This window comes from Aulonocara sp. 'chitande type north' Nkhata Bay, linkage group LG2 (genome assembly GCF_057382095.1).
Source record: "Aulonocara sp. 'chitande type north' Nkhata Bay isolate Kocher_YH1m ecotype deep benthic linkage group LG2, A_spYH_male_GT1.1, whole genome shotgun sequence".
In the NCBI taxonomy this organism is placed as follows: Eukaryota; Metazoa; Chordata; class Actinopteri; order Cichliformes; family Cichlidae; genus Aulonocara; species Aulonocara sp. 'chitande type north' Nkhata Bay.
The window spans coordinates 35,364,113-35,377,687 of NC_141345.1; the positions used below are offsets into that span (position 1 = coordinate 35,364,113).

The 13,575-nt window shown below is 41.8% G+C and overlaps 1 protein-coding gene across 1 annotated transcript; it reads left to right on the forward strand.

The window, feature by feature from the left end:
• Positions 1-9,755: 9,755 nt before the first annotated feature.
• Positions 9,756-11,806, forward strand: LOC147338275 (uncharacterized). Its single transcript, XM_086260492.1, has 6 exons — positions 9,756-9,798; positions 9,889-10,215; positions 10,824-11,177; positions 11,295-11,432; positions 11,531-11,589; positions 11,672-11,806. Exons 1-6 carry the CDS (start codon positions 9,756-9,758, stop codon positions 11,804-11,806), a joined length of 1,056 nt encoding a protein of 351 aa, XP_086116618.1.
• The last annotated feature ends 1,769 nt before the right edge of the window (positions 11,807-13,575 follow it).

Here is a 13,575-nt window from a genome sequence, read left to right on the forward strand (position 1 = left end):
ACTACTCATACGATAAAAACATCGAAGCCATAATATTATCTCTAGATGCAGAAAAAGCATTTGACAGAGTTAACTGGAAATTTTTATTCGCAACTTTACACAAATTTGGTTTTGGAAACTCTTTCATAAACTGGATAAGAATATTATACAATTCCCCAACAGCTCGTATCAGAACAAATGACCAGACATCCTCTAGCTTCTGTCTCCTGAGGGGCACCATACAGGGATGCCCACTCTCCCCTTCACTTTTTGCAATTTTTATCGAACCTCTAGCAGCAGCATTTAGACAGGCTACAACAATTAAGGGCATAAAATGTAAGAACATAGAACATAAAATCAGTCTCTATGCGGATGATGTGTTGCTTTTTCTGCAAAACACACAAACCAACCTCTCTGAGGTAATTACTTTAATAAACTGGTTTTCAAGAGTTTCAGATTATTCAATTAACTGGCCAAAATCTACAGCTCTCCCCATTAACTGCTCCTTCCATAATTCTTCCTCTGCCCCACTGCAATCCGGAAATATTAAATATTTAGGTATTAATGTCTCTCCTAAGCTTTCAGACTTAACTAAATTAAACCACATCCCACTTCTAAAGAAAGTAGAAGGCGATCTGACTAGATGGAAATCTTTACCCATATCACTCATGGGAAGGGTCGCCACTATAAAAATGATGATCTTGCCAAAAATAAATTACTTATTTTTGATGATCCCTAACAAACCATCACAAGATTGGTTCAGATCTCTGGATTCATATATTTCCAAATTCCTTTGGAAAGATAAACCCCCGCGTATCAGCTTAAAAACGCTACAAAGAACCAAGGATAGAGGAGGATTAGACCTGCCTAATTTTCACCAATACTTCTTAGCCAACAGGCTTCAGTTCATCTCAGAATGGTTAAAACATACCTTCTTAGTTGAGCCCTGGCTAGATGTTGAACAGGCACTATGCAAGGATCTAGAGATTTCAGACCTACCATTTATTAGCTCAAACATCAAAAGACATGAATGCTTTAAAAGTATCAACATCAGCTTTTCTCTGACAGCATGGTGGGAGTTTCTAAAAATAACGGAGTCTTCATTAATCCCATGCAAACGTACACCTATCTGGAATAACCCTGACATATTACAAAACAATAATATGATTAATTTCCCAGAATGGAGTTGTAAAGGAATTAAATACTTAGAACATATATTAGAGGGAACAGAATTTATTCCATTTGACAGACTAGTTGCACAATATGGGATCAACAAGACAAGGTTTTTAGAATATCAACAAATTAAATCCATAGTAAAAAAGAAATTTAACCTCAGTCAAGTTGAATTACAAACACCACTAAGTGCGGCACATTTTCTTACTCTTAAATCCCCCAAATTATTATCTAAAATATACAGAACACTTTCTAAATTAGATGAATCAATATCCCTTCCTATTGAAAAGTGGGAAGCAGATTTATCAGTCAGTTTAGACCAAAACTTCTGGTCTCAGATTTGCTTAAAAACCTTTAAATTAATTAAAAATCCCAGTCTGCAATTAATACAATACAAAATACTACATAGAGTGCACTATACAGGTCATCGGATGTTCAAGATGGGCTTTACATCTTCCGACAACTGCTCACACTGTCAAGGCAATACACCAGACAATTACATCCACGCTCTTTGGTTCTGTCCACCAGTGCAAAAGTTTTGGCGCGAGATATGTGAAGACTTATCAAAGTGTCTGAAATGTAACATTCCAACTTCCCCCTTAGTGTGTTTACTGGGCAGCTTAGATAATGTCACTTCAGAAAAGAATATAGCCCATATGATTTTCACTGCCCTATGCATAGCCAAGAAAACAGTCCTCATGAACTGGAAAAATAAAAATAATCTTAATTCTAACCAATATAGAAATTATCTATTAGATTACATTAGTCTTGACACAGCCTCTGCCACCACATCAGATCAATTGCTCTGGGCTCCTTTTATCAGCTCCATCACCTAGTGGGGGTGGGGGGTCATAGTTTGGTCCCGCCTTCACTGTTGTGATTGGTGTGGGGGCAGGGACAGGCTTAGGGCGTCGGGGGGTTCCCCGGAGGCTTCTTCCTTGGGGGGCTCAACCCGGGGTAGCGGTCATGTCCGGTTGGGGTGACTCAGGTGACTGTTTCCTCGCGGCTGCGTGCACCGGAGCTAGGGGAGGGTCTGTGCTGACGGACGTGGGTTACTGACCTGGTAGCCTGGCTGCCCCTGGGTGGGTCCGGGATGGGCATGAGGTTCTGGGGGCGCTCCGTCTCTGGGCTGGGGCCCGGGCCGGGCCTCGGGGGCTTGGGTCCTGGTTGGTGTGTTGCCGGGGTTGTGGGCGGGTGGGTGCATGGGGGCCCAGCCCTGGAGCAGGGTGCCGCCGGTGCGTCGAGCCACCTGGGGGGCTCTTCAACTGGTGGGGGAGATGGTCACATCTTGCAGGAGCTTTCCTCTCTTCAGGAACTCTCTCTGCAGGAGGGGGAGATACAGGAGAGGTGGAGGAAGATCTCAGCCTGGGCGTTTACTGTCTTATGTAGTCTGGAAGATGAGTGGATGGTGGGGTGGGTGCAGTTTTCTCTGTGGTGGGGTTGGGTGGACTGTCCCGGGCTCTGTGGAGCTGGGAGGCGCTGCTGCACTGGGCCCCGGTCTGGATGGGCCTGGGCCCCCTTTCCCTGGTGGGTCGCGGAGTGTGAGAGTGCCTACTGGGGTCAGCGGGGGAGCTGGCCCCAGGGAGGGGTTACCTGCCCCTCCCTTCCTTCCCTCCCCATCTCCAGCTGCCTCCCTCTTCCCGCTCCACCACAACCACCCACACATGCAGGGCCTTGGAGTAGGGGTATGTCACCAGGGTGCAGAGGAGGCTACCTCCCCCCTTTCCCCTTCTGGCTGCCTCTGCCTCAATTTTATCCCACAACTTAGACATTCACATTATTCACACTTTCATTACACATACATATAGGATCTTGGGGGTGGGCACAATCACGGAGTCCAAATTACCATCAGGGTGTACACCTCACCCCTGGCGTCGTTGCCCACCTCTCAATTTTAAATACACTTAGTCATTGAGGGCTATCAGGAGGGACTATGCGCTTACCTGCTGCTCCTTGGCAGGTAGCTCCATCATGCCCTCCTGGGTTTTAATTGCACCTTAGAACACACATGCATCAACACTACAATGAGCGGGTGGAGGGAGGTTTGGAGTCTTCCCCCACCCCCATTCTCTGCGGCCTGCTGGAGCGGGAGGGCTAGGAGGAGTTGGCCGTCCGACTGCGGTCTGGGGTGTGGGGCCTCCCTGCTGCTACGGAGTCGGGGTGGTCTGCCTCTCCCCACCGCAGGGAAAAGGGTAACACCACCTGGGTCTGGGTGCAGTTCCCCCCTCCAGGGGCAAGGGTACCTAGACCCGGTTTGTAGAGTACGCTTGGGGAGTGTGATCGTGTGTACAGCGTCTCTTTATGTCTGTCTCCACGTTGGTTGAGTGTGGAGTGAGTGCATATGAGAGCATGAGGGTGGGAATGGATGTTTGTGTCTGTGTGTGCCTGTATGTCTGTGTCTATATGTCAGGTTGGGTATCAGACGCCACCTCTCTGGGGACACCTCAGGCCCTCCAAGGTTTGGAGGCCTATCTCCACCCACCACCACTTCCCCTGCCAGTGGCGGACTCCCTCAGGTGTCGGTGCGTTGGGGGTTCTTTGTGTCTGGGGGTGGGCGTCCAGGTACACACCGGCTCACTCCTTGGCTGCCGCTTATCGGGGCCTGGAGCCTGGGGCTCGCTCGGGCCCCTTCGGAGGTGGGGTGCCCCCGGCCTCTCGGCCTGGGGCTCGGTCACTCAGGCATAGCTGGCGGCCGGCGGAGCTCACGGGCGCGTCACTGCAACTCCCCCTGGCTTCTGCTCCGCGGCTGCTGGGTTAACCCTCATCTGGGACTCTCCTCAGCTCTTACTGGAACAGTGGCGCGGCTGCCCCTCTGTTGGTCTTCCATGGTCTCTTGTGTTCTGGGGGCCTCTGGATGTCTGGAGTTTTGATCTCCTCCATACCCGCTTCACACCCTGGAGGACGGGGCTGTGGCCCCCCCCACACTCCCTAGCAGATCGTTACATGGAGAAACCTTTGGAATACAAGCGCGCTGATCCACACAGGTATGCACACGGGTGTTCACTGCTCGTAGACCCAAATTACACCTTTCTTGGCTGCTACTTCGAAGCACATCTATCCTGCGTGCTGCACAACAACATTGAATATTTAATATTTACTGCTGTTTACACTTAGCTAGATTAATGCGATGGTGTTGTGTTTAGTATGTTGCTTTGTTTTTTTTTTTTTGTTTTTTTTGCTTGTTTTCTATTCTTCTCTCAACAGGTGATCCAGGAGATTTTTATTTTTTTTCTCCCCCCCTTTCTCACTGTCCCTCTCCCCTTCTGTTTTTCCTTTCCTTCCTCTTTCTTTCTCCCTTTCCTATCCCTCACTCATGTCTGTCCCGTCTGTAACATCTGAAAATAAAATATAATAAATAATAAAAACAAAGATCGACCAAATGGACCAATACGGCAATGCCACGATGATCCATTTGGCAAAGTAAATCCATTGGGTATCCTTGTTGGTCTTCAGACAACAATTCTGATGGCTAAAGAACCAAATGGGACAGGCGGGAAAAAAAAAAAAAAAAAAAAAAAAAAGAACCATAGGGGGCTTTTACGAGGGGAGGTGCTTGTGTAAACTGTAAACTGTAACTGTCATGGAAATAAATAGCTGCGAGGAGGGCTGCTTGTTGAAGAAGTTGGGTTGGAGATGGGCGAGGAGCATTGAGCTCCCAGAGCCTGGTTCCGACCAGCCTTCCCTTGCTAGCAAGTAAAACCCGGTTCCGTCTTGTTTTTGTCGTTAACGAGAATAAGTCTCTAAACTAGCGAGGCCTGTGGAAGCGCAGACCCAACACATATGACCCCTTACTTTGGCAACAGTGGGAGGGAAAAATTCCCTTTTAATAGGAAAAAACCTCAGGCAGAACCCAACTTGGAGAGGGGCGGCCATCTGCCACGACCGGTTGGTGAGAGAGAAGGAAGACAGGATAAAGAGATGCTGTGGAAGAGAGCCAGAGATTAATAACAAGTATGATTTAGTGCAGAGAGGTCTGTTAACACATAGTGAGTGAGAAAGACTGACTGAAGAAATACTCAATGCATCATGGGAATCCTCCAGCAGTGTAGACCTATTGCAGCATAACTAAGGGATGATTCAGGGTCATCCGATCCAGCCCTATCTACATGCTTTAACAAAAAGAAAAGATTTAAGTCTAATCTCAAAAGTAGAGATAGTGTCTGTCTCCCGAATCCAAACTGGAAGCTGGTTCCACAGAAGAGGGGCCTGAAAACTGAAGGCTCTCCCTCCCATTCTACTTTTAAATACTCTGGGAACAACAAGTAGACCTGCAGTGTGAGAGCGAAGTGCTCTAATAGGGTGATATGGTACTACAAGGTCATTAAGATAAGATGGGGCCTGATTATTTAAGACCTTGCTTGTGAGGAGCAGGATTTTGAATTCAATTCTGGATCTAACAGGAAGCCAATGAAGGGAAGCCAAAACAGGAGAAATATGCTCTCTCTTTCTAGTCCCTGTCAGGACTCTTGCTGCAGCATTTTGGATTAACTGAAGACGTTTCAGTGAGTTTTCAGGACATCCTGATAATAATGAATTACAGTCGTCCAGCCTGGAAGTAATAAATGCATGAACCAGTTTTTCAGCGTCACTCTGAGACAGGATATTTCTAACTTTAGAGATGTTGCGCAAATGGAAGAACGCAGTCTTACATATTTGTTTATTATGTGTATTGAAGGACATGTCCTGGTCAAAAATGACTCCAAGGTTCCTCACAGTGTTACTGGAGACCAAGGTAATGCCATCCAGAGGAAGAATCTGGTTAGATACCATATTTCAGATTTTCAGGGCCGAGTACAATAACCTCAGTTTGATCTGAATTAAGAAGCAGAAAGTTAGCGGCCATCCAGGTCTTTATGTCTTTAAGACATTCCTGCAGTTTAACTAATTGGTGTGTGTTATCTGGCTTCATGGACAGATAGAGCTGGGTGTCATCTGCATAGCAGTGAAAATATATGCTATGTCTTCTAATGATGCTGCCTAAGGGAAGCATGTATAATGTAAACAGAATTGGTCCTAGCACTGAACCCTGTGGAACTCCATAATTAACCTCAGTGTGTGAAGAGGACTCTCCATTTACATGTACAAACTGGAGTCTATTAGATAGATATGATACAAACCACTGCAGCACAGTACCTGTAATACCTACAGCATGTTCTAATTGCTCTAATAGGATATTATGGTATAGAACGCTGCACGGAGGTCTAGCAGGACAAGAACAGAGATGAGTCCACTGTCAGAGGCCATAAGAAGATCATTTGTAACCTTCACTAAAGATGTTTCTGTGCTGTGATGAGCTCTGAAACCTGACTGAAACTCTTCAAATAAGCCATTCCTCTGCAGATGATCTGTTAGCTGTTTGACAACTACTCTTTCAAGGATGTTTGATATGACAGGAAGGTTGGAGATTGGCCTATAATTAGCTAAGACTGCTGGGTCTAGAGATGCTTTTTGAGTAAAGGTTTAACTACAGCCAGCTTGAAGGCCTGTGGTACATAGCCGATTATTAGAGATAGATTGATCATATTTAAGATCGAAGAATTAATTAATGGCAGGACTTCTTTGAGCAGTTTTGTAGGAATGGGGTCTAAAAGACACGTTGATGGTTTGGAGGAAGTAATTATTGAAGTTAACTCAGAAAGATCAATTGGAGAAAAAGAGTCTAACTTAACATCAATGGTACTAAGAGTAGCTGTAGATAATATTACATCTGTGGGATGATTATTGGTAATCTTTTCTCTAATGATCAAAATTTTATTTGTGAAGAAGTTCATGGGGATGGTGTTCGTTCTGTGTTGTAGCGTCCTGATGACACCCCGTTTGTGCTCCAGTGGATGTTGAGAGTCAAACCTTAGATACTGATCCGTATGTGTAGGTTTACGGTACACGTCAGCTTTTAGATGTCCCCCATTACTGATGGAAATCTCACAATCTAAGAAGGCTAACCTGCCACTTTTCATATCCTCCCTGGTGAATTTGATGTGTCGGTCCACCGAGTTAATGTGATCCGTGAATTGTGGTACGTCCTGAGATTTGATTTTTATCCAGGTGTCATCCACATATGTGAACCAATGGCTTGGTGGTGTTCCAGGGTAGGATAGCAAAGCCCTCTTTTCCACTTCTTCCATGTACTAATTGGCCACGATTGGTGAAACTGGGGAGCCCATGCTGAGAGTGGTCCTGTTGCTGAGGTTGGTGTCATCCTGTAACCTCTTACGGACTACCTCCAACGCTTCCGTGACTGGGATGCAAGTGAAGAGAGATGTAACGTCGTACGAGACCATGGTTTCATCTGCCTCCATGATGACATCTCTCACCTTCTCAACAAAATCCAAGGTGTTCTGGATGTGGTGTTCAGAGCTGCCCACCAGCGGGTTGAGGATGGAAGCCAGAAACTTGGAGATGTTATAGGTGACAGAGTTGATCATGCAATCGGTCTTAAAGGTGCACCCTGTTTATGTATTTTTGGTAAACCATACAGGCTTGGTGTAGGTTCACCTGGGTATAGCCTGTGGTATGAGGTCCGGTCAATAGCCTTGTCTTGTTCTAACTGCTTCAGACAGTCTGTCACCCTCTTCCTGTAGCCATTTCCTGGGTCTCATTTCAGGGGCTCATAAGTATTTTCATCACTGAGTAGTGACAAAATTTTCTCATGATAGTCTTTCTGGTTTAGCAATACTGTGCACCTACCCTTGTCTGCCAGAAGGATGATAATGTTGTTGCCATCACTAAGTGATGTGAGTGCCTTCCTTGGATGCTGGGGCCTTTGCATTGCTGAGACAGGCCGAAACTTTCGTCCGTAGTTGCTCTGCTTCCACTTCTGCAATATTGTTGTTACGAATTGCTGTTTTTGTGGCTATGATCAGCTTCACTAGCGGGATTTGTCTCAGTGTGACAGCAAAATTCAGCCATTTAGCAAGGATGCTTTTCTCTCTTTGGTCCACCCCAAAACTGGTCGACCCCAAGGCTCGGGTCCCCCGACACAAACAGAGTAACATAGTGTACGCTGTTAAGTGCAGGAGGATTGCCAGGATTTATACATCGGGGAAACCAAACAACCTCTGGCGAAGCGGATGGCACAACACAGAAGAGCCACCTCGTCAGGCCAGGACTCTGCAGTCTATTCACACCTGCAGGCCAGTGGACACTCTTTCAAGGATGAGGATGTAACATCCTGGACAGGGAGGAACGCTGGTTTGAGCGTGGAGTCAAGGAGGCCATTTACATGAAAAGGGAAAGACCATCTCTGAATCAAGGAGGGGGCCTAAGGGTACATCTTTCGCCATCTTACAATGCTGTGATTGCAGCCATTCACCAACTCTCTGTGAATGGTACTCATGGCCATTGATCAGTGGTCTTTGATCAGTAGGTTTTGGTCAGTGGTTGTTGATCAATGGTTTTGAGAATTTGCATAATTAAGAATAAGGAATTGACCTCCCAGCCCATTGTTCCTTCAGTGGGCTCGCTTCAGTCATTATGCAAATGTACTGTTTATAAGATTGGGGAAACCTGCAGTCAGCTGAGACTGAAGAAGTCACTTGGATGAGTGATGAAACGTTTCTCCCACAAAACGCTACGTCCAGATGACCAAAATCAACTTTTTGGAGTAATAGTAGTTGTTTTTTTTTTTACTTTTAAAGTAATCAAGGGTCACTTTTATGAATCGTCTAGTATAGATGCAGCGAGAGACCAGGAAAACGCATGTAAACAAGCAAAAAATTCAAAGTAATCTGTAGGGATATTAAAGACAGATTACTTTTGGTCCAGTGGGTTCAAAGATTATCCAAGATAATGTAGATATAAAATCTAAATCTACTAATATCAGCTAACATCAGTCAGAAAAGCATCTCAGTAAGAAAAAACCTGCTACCTGAATTAAATTTTCTTAGTGAATTAATAAACCAGCTTCCACCAAATGGTGGCAGCAGTGCAAAGAGAATAAAAGACTCGTGTGTAAGATGTTACCAAAAGAAAATTCAGACATCATATAAATTCTCATGGTTTTAGTTTAGCCCAAAATAAACGAAGCAACGTTTTCTTTTAATATAGCCTCTTTACTGCAAAATCACAAAATAGTAGTTTTTCTCTTGACATACGATTGACCTGTATTGTCAGCCATGTTTTGTGTTTTGGTGAAGATTTTTCGTCTTCCTGTATTGATGATGTTGTGTTTATCAATAATAAAAACTTATATCATGAATTATAATGTAAAATCTTGGATACAATTTTCCATAATTGCCTTTTTCTGGTAATATTTAGCCACTTCTTTTGGCCCAATAGAGCAACTAAGCAAAAAGTGATGTCTTGGAGCTTTTCTCTTTGTAACATGGCTGAAAATTTTGGACAGGAAATCTATTCTAGAATTTTACTTGTGTTGTGATAACTGCTCGTGTCATGTATGTTCATTGGAGACAATGAGATAATTTTAATTTTGGAAAGACATTTAAAAACTAACATTATTACAGACCAATCAGATTGTTTTGAAATGGTTACCTCCCATCTCATTGTCCCCTCCCATCTCATTGTCCCCTCCCATTTGATAAAACCACATTAAGATTAATCATCTTGCAGTGAAATCTAATTTTAACTGAGGTCTGAACCAGAAAATGTTGATCATATTGTGCATAGCTCTTTTACTCACAGCTGGGCGTAAGTATGCATCTGTGTTCAGTTTTCTCTGTGTTTCAGTAATTGTTACCTTTTACACTTGGATGTAAAGGATTGTCTTTATTTTTTCAGGATGCATGGATGACCAAAGCTTTGTAACAAAAAATGTTCATCTTGGAGAAGATGTGACTCTGACGTGTAGTCGCCGGTCTAACTTGTCAGGATTACTTTTTTGGATGCGAGTTGTTGCTGGAAATCTGCCTGAAGTCTTAGGGGCGACCTACACTTTTGATCAGGGCACTGTTAACGAAACTCCTCGTATTACAACAAAGAAGGAAACAGGAACATTTGTCCTCCATATAATTCAAACACAGCTCAATGACACTGCCTTCTATTACTGTGAAGAAGTGATTGAACTCAAAACGACAAAGTGGAATATTACTTTCCTAAGAGTCAAAGGTAAATGACACAATATTCTCCTTATTGATGCTCAACTTTGAATTTATTTTGATTTACACATTTATTAACTACCTCTCATTGTACGGTTTAAGCCATAGCTGCCCTTAATTAACAGTACTTACTAGTTAATACTAGTTATTAGAAAAATGATTTTTCATGTTTCTCTGTTGGATAATGCACCAGCATGCAGAAGCATATGTTTATAATAAAATATCAATATTATACTTGAATTATTAAAAGTACTGTTTTACAAAAAAGCTGAAAATATAGTAAAGTACTTTACTATATTTTATTAAGATACCAAATCTTATTTACTTGCATTCCTGAACAGAAGTCAGCTTAAATGAGTGTATAACAACATGAATTCAGTTTGCTGTTTGTCTAATAAATAACAATATAACTTTTGCCTTTAAACAAGTTTTTGGCTGATTGACACATTTTTCTGTTTTCTTGTTTTCATGATGGGTGGTAAAATACTTTTGTTAAGAATCATACATAAGTTTGAGGGACAGTTGGTGGCATAAGTTTAGCTTTATTCATGACTGTGAAAAATAACAATTCTTGCAGTGGTTTTAAATGAATTGTACATACTTTGTTTTATTTTCCAGGACCAGAACCTGACATCCCCGTTGTCATTCAAGAGCTGCCATCAGCTCCGATATATCAAGGAGACTCAGTAACTCTACAGTGTTCGGTCCTCTCTGACCTGCAGAAGAATACATGTCCAGAGGATGTGTACTGGTTCAGAGCAGGAATGGATGAAACATATCCCAGTGTGATTTACGTTTATAGAAGCAGTGGTGATGAATGTGAGAGGCAGTCTGATGTTCATTCTCCTCGAAAATGTGTCTACAACTTCTCAAAGAACAATATCAGCTCTTCTGATTCTGGAAACTACTATTGTGCTGTGGCAACATGTGGATATGTCATTTTTGGTAATGGAGCAAAATTGAATATTAAAGGTAACAACCTTTATGTAATATATTCATCTTCAGATCATTTCTAGTTTTCAGGAGGCACATTTAAGGAAATGTTCTCATAGCAATTAACCTTTCGTGTTTGATCCTTTTGTTTTTCAGACAACATTTGGTCATTTGGAGATTCTCAGGTGGTCAACACAGTTGTGTTTCTTTTGTGTGCTGCTTTGGCAATAAGTTTGATGATTATAGCCTTACTGAGTTATGTAATCAAGAACAAGAAATATAATTGTTCGAATGGTAATGAATTTCCTATTATATTTATCTATATTTAATTTTGAGTATATTATGAAATTCATTGCATCTGTACATATTATTTTTTGGGTAATTTATTCCAGCTGCTGCTGCAGTGGAAACACATTCTACCATGACCACAGGCAACCAACAACATCAGCAGGTAGGCTGCTTTAAATCTAAATTGTTGCACTGGAACATTTATGTTTTTTATATTTAATCAAGTTGTCACATTATCTCGACAGGTAACTGAAGAGCCCTTAGTTTATTCTGTGCCTAATTTTACAAAGAAGAAAGTCAGACGAAATCCAAGGAGCGGTGAAAAATCTGTTGATGGACAGAGCATCTATGCAGATGTCAGAGCTTTAGGGTATGAGTAGATACATTTACAGTTAAGGTCGTAATCAATACATTTTATGTATTGATGGCCTTTAATGAGAGAGAAATTTTGTAATAGAGAGTGTATTTTCCCAAGAGACATGAAACAGTCAACTATACATTTAGGCCTAATATTTATATTAACCTATTAACTCGATCGTATATTTGGGCCCTCTTTTGGGATTTTGTTTGTTTGTAGTTTATTGGAGTTGAAATGTCTTTTTAGTATAAAAACCACTTTTTAAAATGGTTGACTTTTTGGTATAACCAAGTATAAAATACAATAATTAATACATGCAATCGCAGCAGTGTAAGGTGGTGAAAGAGGTCCCCCTGCTTGACTCATCGATGGTCATTCCTTTCTAAAACAAATGGCCTCTTTGACTAACTAGGGTTTTTCTTACTGAGATGCTAACTAGCAGGCATTATAATTTCCATCAGTTTTTTGGGCACTTAACCTCGTACACTACATCGCTTTATTTGTGCTATAGAACCCAATCATTGGGATAAACGAGTATTTGGCAAGGTGTGTTTTGGGGTTTGAGAGTAAAATGTATTTCAGCTATACAATACTTCTGACACACAAGGATAGATGACAGATATAACTGAGGGAGAATAAATTAGTACATAAATATTTTTTTAATTTTCCAAAGCGGTTACTGATCTCTGGGATAGCCAGTGGTTATTGCTAGTACAGATCATTATGCAGCTGTACTGAATACTCCTATATGGTTGGGGAAACCTGCAGCCAGTCGAAACTAATTAAGCTTTTTGTTGTTTTTGTTAGCAGTAAACTTTATTTTGGACATGGAAAAAAACTGTTTATATAGACTTATAGAACTGATTATTTATGTTATTAACAATAGAACAATTTTATTTACGCTTGAGCTCAGCTGGAAAGTGGTTTTTTTTCTTAATTTGGTGATTTTTTTAAAGCAATAATAATGAAATAATCTTTCGTTGCTGTTGTTTGCATTTGTCAAAATACATTTTTATTGTTACTTGAAACCTGGCACAAAAAAATTATTACGTAATGAATTAGCTAAGGGCTATTGCATTGTGTTTATCCTGATTTTTCTTAAGCTTTTGAGAATGTTTTAATAAATTTTTTCATTAGTTCACTACTTTTGTCTCTATGACTCCTTATTAACCTACTCTTGTCAGTTTGCTAGTTATGCTACATTCACACTACAAAACTGTGGAATGACCAAAATGACTGTGGCCGCCATGTGCAATTAACTTGAAGTCTCAATGCCTTTGAAATGGTTGCTTCAAAGATGGGTTCCAGGTCTGCCAGCATGTGTAGTCAGCTACTACCTTCAAAGGGATTTGTTGTATCAAGATAGAGATAAAATAGCAATAAAATGGAATTAGCTGCTGTATTCAGAAGTATCTGCATTCAGAAGATGCACATAACCATTATCAAAACACTCACTGGTTTATCAAATCTTGTTCTGAAGCTTTAACTTCAATTTTGACTATTAGTATTTTCTTGTTTTATATTTCCAGCTGTTAATCTGACTGAGAAAGTGAGGGACACGACACAATAAACTATAATAAGCAACGTGTCAATCAAAAGACAGCCAAACTCTAAAGCAAAATGACTTACTGTTCAACATCATTCTGAAGTGGAACATAATTTAAAATAAATGACAAACAGGCTGTTCTGTTTGTCATACACTTATATAGACATTCCTACTCCTTTTTTTCTCCATTCCTCTCCTCACATCCAACCAATCATGGAGGATGGATGCCCCACCCACCTGACCTT

What these genes read in the sequence shown, in the direction of transcription:
- LOC147338275 (XM_086260492.1), top strand. Translation starts at nt 9,756, where the DNA reads ATGTTGATCATATTGTGCATAGCTCTTTTACTCACAGCTGGGC. An exon ending in AGCAAAATTGAATATTAAAG is followed by an intron (nt 11,178 to 11,294) that starts GTAACAACCTTT and finishes TTTGTTTTTCAG; the next exon opens with ACAACATTTGGTCATTTGGA. An exon ending in GAAATATAATTGTTCGAATG is followed by an intron (nt 11,433 to 11,530) that starts GTAATGAATTTC and finishes AATTTATTCCAG; the next exon opens with CTGCTGCTGCAGTGGAAACA.